Below are 14234 nucleotides of genomic sequence, written 5' to 3' on the forward strand. Positions count from 1 at the left end.
AGGAAGGACTACTTTTGCTTTTCATCGTCCCCTCATCCTAATTATGGGTAATAATCCACATACATTATTCAGTGCTTTATTCACTCCTTCTCCCATTGTACAATGGAGAGGGAAGACACTATTCACAGGAAAATAGTGTAATACTGCTACACAAGGACAAGACATAGAGCGTGCTCACTATTCAACATTAAATAGTCCATAATTTAGCTCTTGAGCTGTTGTGTGTTGGGAGGATATTGGGACTGCTGTCTGTAATGTTCTCGTACAATCAATACCTCAATGTTGTGCGTGGCTTTGTAAGATAAACAAAACACAATTAAATATTATAGCCCACAGTAAGTGAGTAGTCAACCATCTTTGGCACGCCATCCTACATAATTTCAAAGGCCTCTGGCTTTGTAAAGAAGGAATTATGCTCTGACTTTGGACAGAAGACTTCAACAATCACATTTCACTGAAATATTTTTTTAAAACTTTTGTATTTCCAATGTGTTCCAGGTAGACCTGGAAAAGTAGTGGACAAGAGACGTAGTGGAGTACAAAGCAAGGGAGAAGGAAGTCATTCCTAAATAAGGCATATCCTATATATTATCTGTTAATTATTTTTTAAATCAAAACAAATAAACAGAACTATATATCACACATGCTCTTAAGCACAAAGACACTTCTATTTTGTGTAGCTTCTAGAAACCACAATACACAAGAGTGCATTCTGATTTTCATGACAGACAATTCATGCCCCTAAACCATATATTTAGAAAGCAAAGAATATGAAGAATGTAAAATGGGTAAATGTCTTTTCTACTTCAAAATGCCAGACAAATTAAATCTTAAAGGGATACTGTCATGTGAAAACATGTTTTTTTCAAAATGAATCAGTTAATAGTGCTGCTCCAGCAGAATTCTGCACTGAAATCTATTTCTCAAAAGAGCAAACAGATTTTTTTATATTCAATTTTGAAATCTGACATGGGGCTAGACATTTTGTCAATTTCCCAGCTGCCCCAAGTCATGTGACTTGTGCTCTGATAAACTTCAATCACTCTTTACTTCTGTACTGCAAGTTGGAGTGATATCACCCCCTCCCTTTCCCCCCCCCAGCAGCCAAACAAAAGAACAATGGGAAGGTAACCATAGCAGCTCCCTAACACAAGATAACAGCCGCCTGGTAGATCTAAGAACAACACTCAATAGTAAAAACCCATGTCTCACTGAGACACATTCAGTTACATTGAAAAGGAAAAACAGCAGCCTGCCAGAAAGCATTTCTCTCCTGAAGTGCAGGCACAAGTCACATGACATGGGGCAGCTGGGAAATTGACAAAATGTCTAGCCCCATGTCAGATTTCAAAATTGAATATAAAAAAATCTGTTTGCTCTTTTGAGAAATGGATTTCAGTGCAGAATTTTGCTGAAGTAGCACTATTAACTGATGCGTTTTGAAAAAACTTTTTTTTCTGATGACAGGATCCCTTTAACTAAAATAAGTGGTTTCTACTAGTGAGGTGCAGTTCAGGGAAAAAAAAAACAAACAAAAAAAAAACTTAACCCACACCCTACTTGCAAATCCTTAACCTTCACCCAATCCTAAATTGGAAAAGTTGCCATTGTAGGACCCGCACCATATCTGCATATTCTCGCTCGGTACATTATTTCTGTGTGCGCCTCTGGTTCCAAAACAGGGAATCTGTGGGAACAGTGAAGAGGTGTACTTCCCCAGTCTGACCTGCACCCATCCCTAACCAGCAATGCTTGGCCAAATTTCAACCCACACCTGCCCAACCGGTTGTCAACCGGTGGGTTTCGGGGTCAACCTACACATCACTAGTTCCTAGGTTTCTAAGATTGACTCGAAATTATAAAATATTAATAGGAATGCAACTGGGCTTCTAAATTTTGTGGTACCAAATATGCCTACAATTACCTTATTTACCTAGAAAGCATATGGATTTTAATGGCCACCATGTCTGCCCCTGCAAATATACTGCCTTTGTTTTGTTTACTGTAAAAGCCCTTACAAGACTACATATTATGAATATTCTCTCTTCTTTTAAACGGCACTAGGAATAGCAACAAGTCCTATGAGCAGCAATCTAGAGGGCTAGAGTGGGCAGGAAAGGAAGAATTGGGAAGTACCGTCCATGATTAAAACTATAGTTTTTGAAGTGTGCTTGCTTGTGCATAGAGATAAAGGTAGATTTTGTTTCCTTTGGAGACAAAGTATGCAGGTAGTGGGGCCATGACCATGCTAGCCAGCCAGAGGACATTGATACTGTTGGCTCCCAGTTGATATATAATTATCATAATGGAAATGGAAATATATATATATATATATATATATCTATATATAGATATATATATATATCTATATATATCTATATATATATATATATCTATCTATATATATATATATATATATATATATATATATATATATATATATATATATATATATCTATCTATCTATCTATCTATATATATATATATATCTATATATATATATCTATATATATATATATATATATATATATAATATATATATATATATATATATATATATATATATATATATATATATATATATATATATATATATATATATATATATATATATATATATATATATATAGCTTGGATACGTGGGTGCACATCAGGAGCCTTTAGACAAAAATAAATTGGATTAAAAATATAAACTTTTATTAGAACATTTTAAAATTGGCCAACGTTTCGGTCTCCACCTAAGACCTTTGGTCTTGACAAAGGTCTTAGGTGGAGACCGAAACGTTGGCCAATTTTAAAATGTTCTAATAAAAGTTTATATTTTTAATCCAATTTCTTTTTGTCTAAAGGCTCCTGATGTGCACCCACGTATCCAAGCTTCTTATCTATTCCCAATTTGTGAGTAGCACTCGGGTCAATCGTGTTCAGTAATGGTGTGCGGAATTTCTACGAATTTATATATATATATATATATATATATATATATATATATATATATATATATATATATATATATATATATATATATATATGATGTACAATATGCTAATTGGAAGTCTTCTGTGCCTTTTCTCTACAGTGTATAGTTGATAGTACACTTTCCAAATGATTTACAGTCACAGATCCAGATTTTCCTGGAAATTGTTGTTTGTGATATCTTGGTGGTACATTTTGAAATCAATACAGTACAGCAAGTACCTGGTCCAGAAACCAAATGAAAGCAGAGCATTGTTGATTAACTGCTGAGGACATGAGGCACATTTCAGGGTAGCTGATGATTACAGTTACTTGCTCTGTCCAGTTGGGGGTTTATGACCCACATTTTATGCTTCAAATGCTTTTTATGGCCCAGCAGTTAGGTTTCCTTAAGACATAAAATGTTGTACTTGATGGACATTGTCTTTTTACAATCCAAGTTACTTTGTATGTATATGTAAGCCAGGAAAATTCTGATCTTGGGATTTCTACATGCCACATAGGGTAATCCTATACATATGCATAATTATACAGCACCCACCTTTCCCTCGTTACAATATCTCATAGTTGTGGCACACTGAAAGTGGTATATAAAAGGATGCCTTGTCCATTTTTCCCCCAAAATTGTGCAGACCACCATTGAGCAGTTAAACATGTGTGATACCTCTGAACTCTATCTAAACATAGATGAAATTTAGAATGCTTAATGAACTGGGATATGGTGGTCAAGACAAGGGAACATTCCAAACGCAATATCCAAAGATAAAGAACATGCACTGGGACAAGTTTCTTGGAGGAACAAGGTTTGGAAACAGGATCTAGCATAAACAAGTGTAAAGCAATTTCCTTGAAAATGCTTCTTCAGTTCAACTTGAGGGGTAGGGAATTCCCTAGCATTTAAACACTTAAGAGTAGTACAGTCACATACGTTCAATCATAATGTTTCCATTGAACTTATTCAGTTGTATTAGCCAAAGGTCACAGAGGTAAAAATGTGATCCAGTCACAAATGTTCCCTGATTCTCATTGATGCAGGTGTTGATTTTGTAATTTATACAACTGAAAGTATGAATTGTTGTGAAACAGTGGGGTAAGGATGTCATAGCAGCATTGTATGTTGATGACAAAAGGTGCCCTCTCCTCTGTTCAGGGATAGGTTTTACAGTTTGGCACAAATGACCTCCTTTACACCTCTTCAAACCTTCTGTCTTCTCAGCCCAAAATATGCACATTGCTGACCTCAAAGAAGCATTCTTTAGAGGTAAAAACTGGTGAATATTGTCCTGAGGAGTTAGCCCAAGTTGGGCCATTCTCTTACTGAGTGGTTGTTTAGTGTTTAGATTGTTTAGGCTCTTTTGGGTGTACCGGTTTTAGTGTTGGTGTGTTTCTTGTTTTGAAAAACAGAGGAATGAGATTTTTGTAGACAGTTTTTTCTGATCACTGGCAAACCAATGTAAGTGTAGGTCTAGAGATTAATTTTTTGTTCCTCCCCATTCCATGGAGTGGGGATAACAGCTGTGCAAGTGTAAAACAGTGTTGGTTTGTTGTCCCCATTTTTGGGGTTCAAAGCCAAATTAAATCATATAATTACAGATATACATGTATAAAAACATTGCTGTATCAGCCATAAATACAAAACTATAAAAGTCAGAAAATAAGATTAGAGCACACATTGTGCTTTATGCTGGAGTCCAAACCCTCTATATCTATGCCCATTGGCAAGGTGGAATCCTCTTGTTAGTTTTCACACAGAGCAGATTTAGGCCAGAAATCAAATGGGGGGGGGGTGTGTGTGTGTGTGTGTGTGTGTGTGTGCGCGTTATTTCAACTGTCTGTTCTTACAAAAATGTGTTTCTGCATTATTCCAGTCCAATTACATTGGACTCTGCTTTGCATACAGTAAAATAGATGGTCCTCCATATACAATAATGTCACCAAACAAGTATAATCTACCACTACAATGTACACATTTATCATACTTACACACTACATACGTGTTAACTTACCACTGAAATCCATTTCTTTAATATGGCTTAATATCTTTAGTGTTTGTTATGTAATAAAACAAGTAGTATTAGGACAAAAATCCAATGCTGCAGTTTGTTAACACAGTTTGTTAATCACTTAAACTAGTCTTTATATCTAAATTCACTTTTGTAATTAAAGCAGTGAAATAGTTTTTAGAAGGGTTCTGCAACTTAAGTACAGAAAAAGTAGCAAATGAATACCAGAAGTTGAATTCCTCTTCAAATAATCTGTAGGGTTCTTACCAAAAGTTACTTCTCCTTTCCCTGTTTTGTCAAAGAGCTGAAAAGCGACCATAAACAAGGCATCGGGAGCGCACAGGACGGATTCAAAGGCGACAAATTCTTGAAATGAGATTAATCTAAAATAAATAAAAATAGAATTTTACTTATAAGCAAAACAGAAAACACAAAAGCAGCAAAGAATTAAATGTAACTGAAAATTATTTAAACATTAAGGGGGTTATTTACTAAAACTCAAATATATCTCATCTTTTTATAAGCCCAAACTCACAACCACGATTTTATCTTATTTATCAGTAAAATAACTCGAAAAAGTTGGAAGGGGAAAAGACTAAAATCAAGCAAAAACTCTTATACAAATTTTTTACAAAATTTGACGCTCGATTTTTTTCAGGTTATCATCCAAAATCCCTCAATTTTTCAGATTATCAGAAAAAACCCAGCACAAATCATGATAGCTTTAAATTGTAAAAGGGACATCTGCTATTGACTTCTACATGACCTCGCCAGGTTTGAGACGGCGGATTCTCGGATTCAGACTTTGGGTATAATAAATCTCTAAAAATTCAAGTTTTATTTTTCCTCTAAAAATTTGAGGTTTTACCCAAAAAAAACCTTGACGAGAATTAAAAAAAATCAAGATTTACTAAATAACCCCCTAAATAAACCAAATAGTCTGGTTTTGCTTCCAATAAGGATTAATTATATCGTAGCTTGGAGCAAGTACAAGGTACTGTTATTACTACACAGAAAAAATTTAATTTTTAAAAATTTGGATTATTTGGATAAAATTGAGTCTATGGGAGATGGTCATCCCGTAATTCAGGGCTTTCTGAATCAATCCCATACCTGTACTTGGATAATAAAAGATAAGATAGCAGTTCTGTACAGTTTGTATCATTTTGCTATGGCAGCTCTGGGCATAGTGTACAGTGGAGAAGTATCCTTTCCCCGACATCTGGAAAACCCAAAAAACAATGCAAGTTGCACTTCTGGTTAGCAGTTTTATTCTTGTTTCTTTGGAGGGAAAATCTGGATGCTATAGGGACCCACTTTCTAATGTCTTGCACATTTATGTCCCCAGTAAATTTTCCTCCATTAGGAAGACAGTATAAGCAGGCATCTGTGTTGCAATTAATTTGGGAAAAAGACTAAAAGAATGAAGATATTTCCTTGCACAGTGATTGCAATTGCCAACATATGGATGGAAGTAGGGATATGAAAGATTTAGACCTCAAACTATTGGCAAACAAATTTCCATACTGGTTATTTATGACCCATGTTACTGGTATAATAATGTCAACCCAACCCCCCCCCCCAATTTAGCATTCAACACACACAACTAGGTATATGAGCATTTCAGAATTCCATTTGTAATTACATGTCTAATTAGTGCCAAACACGTTTCTTGTACTAAAAATATTCATAAATGAAACAATTAAAAATGACTGTGTCGTTTGGTTTGTCTTACTTAGCTTACTCAATCATTCTGCTAATGAATTGATTCATGTAAACAAGAGGATCCAGCCAAAATCTTGGACCCATGTGGTTGAGTGGTGTCTTACAATGTTACCTAGAACCTTGGCCATACAGAATCATAAGTTGCTGCTTTTAGAAACAAGTGAATAGGGCTTGAATATTTGAGTATACTCCCTCATAAAAGCTCAGCATTAAATATAACCTTTAACAAACATAAGCAAGTCACATGGCCACCGCTTTCAGCACACGGAGGGCAGACTGTTATCCTATGTGGCACTATAAAGCACCTGCTAGTTAGAACAACTGAGCTTTGTGTTGAGAATAGCGTACGAGATGGAGCTTGAGGTAGGTAAAGGAAGGACTGGCAGACAAAGCCCCCGGGGCACCACCATTAACTACAACAATTGTTTACATTAAAACCTAGACATTTACACTAATCAATAACTGGGATGAGGGAAACATGCAAAAGAAACATTAATCTCTACGTCGGACATTGGCTGACCTCTTTTTCCTAAAAACATCTGCACGAAACAATGTACGCACTGTAGCTTCGTAGTGATCCAACATAAAAGTGGAACAGGCTGTTGACTTAGCTGGGACAAGGACATCCTTCATATATGGCTTGGTGACTGGCCTTTGAGGAGTAGCCTTGGAAATTGCCATTAGAGTGAAACTTGATAGGGGTCTGGATTCTCTCTTCTGCACTAATATTCAAGGCTAAAACCAACATGGGCTTCATGCAGCCACCATCAACATAAACAAGGGCAGCTAAGGAGCATCCTTTGAAACATATGAGAAAGCTGAAGTTCTGGTTTTAGACTTAAGTGATCTTTTTGAGACCTTGGTCGAAACTACCCTTCATTTTCACAATTGCCCCACAAACTTAGCACATCTATATTCAAACTAAGCTTACCTTTATTTTACACAGCTACAAATCCCATGGGAAGACAGGAGAGTCTTGTGTTTACATTGTGCATGTCATCCATGTCTGGGGACCCACAGCAGGACATATGCCAATTTGAAGCATTCTAGGAGGCTTATGGAATTTCACCTACCACTTCAGGGTGAAATACACTTGCTCAGTGTTTATTTTTACTAACACCCATGAGATATAAGGGGTTGTTTAAGACATGGATGGCAGGGTGCAAACTGCAAAAAACTAACACAATCCTTTATGTTGCCTTTCATTCTACATGAATTGACACAGCTCCCTTGAATACAGTTACCTGAGGTTTGCAATCCTATATCTAGAATAGGGATGCACCGAATCCACTATTTTTGATTCAGCCGAACCGCCGAATCCTTCACGAAAGATTTGGCCAAATACCGAACTGAATCCGAATCCTAATTTGCATCAAGTCACGGCATTTCCCTCCACATCCCTAATTTGCATATGCAAATTAGGATTTGGATTTGGTTCTGCCGGGCAGAAGGATTCGGCTGAATCCTGCAGAAAAAGGCAGAATCCTGGCCGAATCCTGAACCGAATCCTGGATTTGGTGCATCCCAAATCTAGAATGACTATAAATAATTTGATAAAATAAAAAGGAATTAGTTTGAAGCTTTCTGGAATGGTGGTTTCTGGATATCAGCTCCCATACCAATAAAACAGGAAAAGGAGTAATTAAGCTGCAAAAATGTTCATGTATATATACAAACATAAAATGTCATTCTCCAAATGTTACTGTTGCTTTACATTGTGTAGGCAAGCCCATTTAATAAAAGAAGTGAACTTTTAGTAGTTTTTCATCTTGAGGAAATTAAAATGCACCACACAGAAAATCAAATGAGCCATGTTTATTATATTAAAAGGCACGGCCATTATGTTCAAAGACAAGGGGTTGTTATAACCTCAAGAGAAGGTACCGCAGCCCAAAGCAATTGAACTGAGGAGGTCAAGCAGAACAGGAGGTAATGAACTCAGGCGGACACAGGTATGAGGTAGAAAATGAAGACCCTGTCACTGCTAGCGACAATGCACTTTACTCATGAAGTTATACACAAATAAGTTGTGCCTTTGTGGTGCCTGATGTAATATTTAAATTTAGTCTAACATTGAATATTTTGCACAATATGAAGCCTATATGTTGCACTCTAAGTTCTTCTGCAATATTGTTATGGTTTCCTGAGATTCTGGTCATTGGGTGGGAGGATTTAGAAATAGAATTTTGAAAAAGTTACTTTGCCTCGAACCTAGATGCCCCGTAGTTTGTCTTGAACCAAGATGAACTTCAGGTGGAGGAAAGATTGTGAGAAAAAAATTGTAGTTGGTAATACAGGTATGGTATACGTTATCCGGAAACCTGTTAGCCAGAAAACTCCAAATTATGGAACGTCTGTTTCCCATAGCATCTATTTTACCCAAATAATCCAAATTTTAAATTTTTTTTTCTCTGTAATAATAAAACAGTAAACAGCCAATTGGCTTTATTTAAAGGAGAAGGAAAGGCTAAAACTAAGTAAGCTTTATCAGAAAGGTCTATATAAATACACCAGTATACCCTCAAAGTAATGCTGCTCTGAGTCCTGTCAAAATAAACATCACATTTCTTTCCTTCTATTGTGTAATCATGGGCTTCTGTATCAGACTTCCTGTTTTCAGCATAAACCTCCAGGGCAGGGCTTGAGCATGCTCAGTTTGCTCCTTCCCCCCTCACTCCTCCCCTCCCTGCTGTAATCTGAGCCCAGAGCTATGAGTGAGCAGGGAAACTCAGGCCGGATGTGATGTCACACCAAGCTAATATGGCAGCGGCTACCCTAAACAAACAGAGCTTCTAGAGCTGTTTACTCAGGTATGGTAAAGTATTCTACAGAATAAATAGTGTTATAGTTTGCACTATTGTGGCTAATTTATTGCTTTGCTAGCTTTCCTTCTCCTTTAATGTTTACATGATTTTCTAGAAGACTGAAGGTATCAACATCCAAATTTCTGAAAGATTAGGAAAACCCCAGGTCCCTAGCATTCGGGATAACAGGTATAAAAAAACTGCTGCTTTTTCATAGACCCTGTGGGGTCAATTTACTAAAATTTAACACTCGGTAATCAGTTCAAATTTTATTCCATTTATAAACCACTTTCCTGATGAAATTGTTGATGAACTGACACATTCATCAAAGTGAACAAAAGAGTTGATTCAGCAGAATGCGTTTAAATGCTTTGAGCAGTCGAACACCATTTTGCAGTGTGGGGTGTTCAAGTGTTAAAGCTCCCTGCTGCCTCAGAGTTCTAAAACCTTTCCAAAAATGTAATGCCCAATGTAAATTTCAAGTAGGAATGAAAAACCATTTCAGTGTGTACAACAAATACTTAAATATAATACACTGAATATTTTTTCCCTGAACAATATTTACTGCTTTATGCTGATTTTTTTTTTGAGTAATTCTGAACATAAATAAATCAGCCACTTTGTAAGATTGAGATAAATTTCTTTTAAGGGTTTTAAAGGGTTCTTTATTCACTATATAAAATATGCCTGGTAATGTGGGAATTGTCATACTATATACACTGCTTAAAGGGGACCTGTCACCTTAAGAAATATTTCCAAATCCTATTTTATAAGATTAATTAAGCAAAATAAATTTCACTTACACTATCAAAATTAATGAAATCTTGTGTTTATTAGTCTTGAAATTCACAATCACAGCAGACAGGCAGGTGCCATTTTGGTGACGCTTAAGTCAAGCTCTGCATTATCCAGAATGGGGCACCTAATACCTATGTCTATGCACTGAATGCCGAACCCCCGAATCCTTTGTGAAAGATTCGGCCCAATACTGAACCAAATCCAGAACCCTAATTTGCATATGCAAATCAGTGAGGGGGAGGGAAAGAGAGAGCCGCACGAGAAGTGAGTGGCTAAAAATGTATTTACTTCCTTGTTTTGTAAAAGTCACATGATTTTAAGGATTCAGCTTTCGGTTCAGGCCAGGCACAAGGATTTGGCCAAATCCGAATCCTGACGAAAAATTGCATCCTGGATTCAGTGCATCCCTAGTGGATACACAGTTAGATGGTAAGGAAGGCAGGGGAATGTGGGGAGTGCAGTAAAATCTAGGAAGTGCAGAATGAAAAGTAAAATGAAATGCTTGCCCTGACCCTATGCCTAAGGCATAGAGGAAGGTCAGGTAATATATGATTAACAACAGAGACTTTTAGGGCAGAGACACACGTGGAGATTCGGGGAGATTTAGTCGCCCGGTGACTAATCGGCTCTTTTCGGGGCGACTAATGTCCCCGAACTGCCTTTCCGTCGGCTAGAATCTAAATCGCCGCGGGATGGCACTCTGAGCGCTTCGCTTTCTGAAGTTGTCCGAAGTTTCTTCGCAAGGCAACTTTAGGCGACTTCTAAATACGAAGCACTCTGATTGCCAAAAAAAACCTAAAAAGCCAGACCAGATAAATTCGGTAAATAACCCCGTAAGTCTACTTAAAATAATTTAAATGTTAAACCCAGTAGAATAGTTTTGCCATCAATATGGATTCACGGCTACTTAGAATCAAGCACAAGGTACTGTTTTATTATTACGGAGAAAACAAGGTTTCTGTATATTATGGGAAGAACCTGGACCCAGTGTGACAAGTGCCTTTTTACTAACTTTGCATAATGTCCCTAAAACACAACATTTTCTATGCATTTTCTCACAGAAGCGCGCAGACAAATTTAGTGTGCATCATTGCGTCTATGTTTTTGTATCTATACATGTATGGGAGGTGCCATATTTCTCCCCTTCTCCATTGGGGTCAATGAAGATTTGAGGAGTTCCGGCTTATACATATAAAGGCAAATATGCAGCAGGGAAGCAATGTGATCTTTATACAGCGCTGTATGCATTCATATTCATTATTTATGGTAAAAGAAACTAAAGAGGAGTCTGTGTGAGGCATTGTGTAAATGGCAGCTGTGCTCTGTTTCGGTTAAGCAGCACCCCAAACTATAGAGGTCAGAGATAGGCACAAAGTGTCTCATTCAGAGACGCATTGGCCTTATGTCTTTATGGTCAGCCGTAAAGAAGGCTTTACGGACAGGGCTAAACTGTGCATCATGAGAGGTGGATTTTTCATCCGGTGCTCAGAGCGTAGCACACAGGAGGGCGCAAGTGCTTAGGGAATGAGGACTAAGGGGCAAGCTTTTGAGCCCATACGTTTTCTTGCTCTTGCCACCCCACCAAGAACATGAATGACCCCCTAAATCATTAAATAGGGAACATCCCCTACATTTCAAAAACATGATTAGGAAGGGGGTTGTTATTTATGGATTTCAGTAAATACAGCAAAACATGTAAATGACTAGATAGAGCTTGTAAAATGTAGCACAGTAAACAGTGAAATCTCAAATTTAAGTCCCCTGATTTTAATTTTCCCGCATTTTACATTTTTGGTGCCACCAATTTAGAATGCATTTCAATGTGTGCATTTCCCTGATTTAAAGTAAGGTTTCCTGAATTTTACATCAACATTTTGTCCTGATGTACCTAAAAACTGTTATTTTTTCCCTCTATGAATGTTATTTGTGAAATAAAGAGGTTTAAAATACTAACCAGATGTATATTTTGCCATGGTTCTGCCTGTAAATGGTCAATTCCAATTAGTCTGCCCCTTATACAGTCCTGCACCAATCACTAATTGCTTTAGGTTGTGCATGTGACTGATAGAGAGGCCTTGCATATGCCCCCCCCCATAGTGTCACATTAACGCTGCAATGCTTAACCCTTGTTATTAACACAGTAAATATTGTATCTCAAAGTAAAATGGACTTTCAGTACTTGAAGAAAAAGTTATTTTAACACATTTCCCTGATTTTACATTTTCCCAGATTTTACGTCCTTTTTTCCTGGTCCCCTGAAAAACGTAAAATAGGGGTTCTACTGTAATTCAAATTACAAGCACATAAATATCTGTTAAAATCAGCATAGCCCAACACTCAATATTATATCTGCAAAGACATTATGCTATTGGCCAGTTGCTATGCTAGCTAATAATTAAATTACTGTTTTTACATTAATGTTTAGTTCATATAATTACCCATAACATGCAGAATGGTAATGTTTTTCTCTAGGTCTGTGTATGGCATTCTTATCCCAAATATCAGTGCTAAATATTTGCAATTGATATTTTACTCTACAATAATACGGACTATGAATGTGGGCTTATTGATGTATAAAGCACACGGATACAAATACTGTAATTTTCGGAAAAAAGAGCTTTGTTAACATGAGGATTTGAAGACTGATCAAGAAACAGTGATAATAATAATAAAATCTGAGGCCTGGAGAGCTTTATTAAATGAAATCCTGTGTATTAATATGTGGTTTTAATCAGATCACTAAAGGGACAACTGGAGGATCTGCTACAGCAGCTGCATTTAAATTAACCCAATTTTTACAAGTTAATTAAACCAGCTATTTTCTTCTTATTGTATTCTGCTCTCTACATAGGCCTGCCTGCCAGTAAATCACAACAGATTTACTCTCTAATAACAGTGACGTATTCATTTACTTAAATTATGACCCACACAATAAAGTAACTGAGCAGCAATTTTACACAGTCAATTACATGTGTGGTTCTTTGTGTTTAAAGGAGCTGAAATAATGTCTGCGGTACAGCCCCCATCTCCTAAACCCAGGGCCGCATAAGGGCAGTTTCCGTGGCAACGCTTCTTCTCTCTGGATTAGTGTAACCCTTGATTGCACATCATTAGGTGTCATTAAATAAAATTTAAATATGAACTCGAACATACTACTTAAAATGAAGCCTTTTCATGTGTGTAAACAGGTGTTCCCATATACAGAGTATGCAAGACAGAGTAAGAATAAATCTTTTTTCCCCCTCTCTGTAAAGATTAGGTATGAGTGCATATAAATGTTTAGAGAAATGTGCTATAAATAATATATTATTCCCCTATTTTCTGTGGATTGTATTATTTACAAAACGGAGAATACTAGTAAAGCTCATGATGCTTTACAAGAATCAATAGCCTTGCACAAAAGAGCAGGATATTGGCCTATAATAAATAAATACAGGGATGTCGCTTGATATAACTAGTAAATAAAATAAAAATCCTATCTGGCAGTCAAGCCCAACTGAAATAAATCTTTTTGGTTAGTCCCTAGCGAAGCAGATCTGGAAGGGCACCTGGGAATGATAAGATGGTGGCACTGTGCTAGTTTTTAGCTCATGCCCAGGGAAAAAAATACATATTCTAGTCTCAGAGAGGGGGGGGGGTATAACCTACTGGCAACCCCAGTGAATCAAGGTTTCTTTGATGTAATGGCCAAAGAAGCAGATGTTTTGCCAAGAGGTATGCCCAGTTATCCAGTAATGATCCACCCCATGGCAGCTGAATAGAGGACATGGGGAAATAATGCATATGTTAAAATGGAATCAGTTTGGTTGCAAGCAGATTCAGAAGGGAATGTTGGCTTGTTCTGGGTGCACGAATAACCCGTCTTAAAATATAATTTAATTAGCAAAAAAAAAATAACAGTTTGATCTGTAGCTGCAGCTTTTTAAAT

General features: G+C 36.8%; 1 protein-coding gene across 1 annotated transcript in view; it reads right to left on the reverse strand.

Annotated features, from left to right (window-relative positions):
* The window catches only part of slc25a13.L (solute carrier family 25 member 13 L homeolog), an 89214-nt gene that overhangs the window by 60416 nt on the left and 14564 nt on the right, over positions 1-14234 (reverse strand). Inside the window, 1 exon segment of the mRNA NM_001089755.1 lies at positions 5247-5362. Coding sequence (NP_001083224.1) covers positions 5247-5362 — 116 coding nt within the window.

This window comes from Xenopus laevis, chromosome 6L (genome assembly GCF_017654675.1).
Source record: "Xenopus laevis strain J_2021 chromosome 6L, Xenopus_laevis_v10.1, whole genome shotgun sequence".
Classification (NCBI taxonomy): Eukaryota; Metazoa; Chordata; class Amphibia; order Anura; family Pipidae; genus Xenopus; species Xenopus laevis.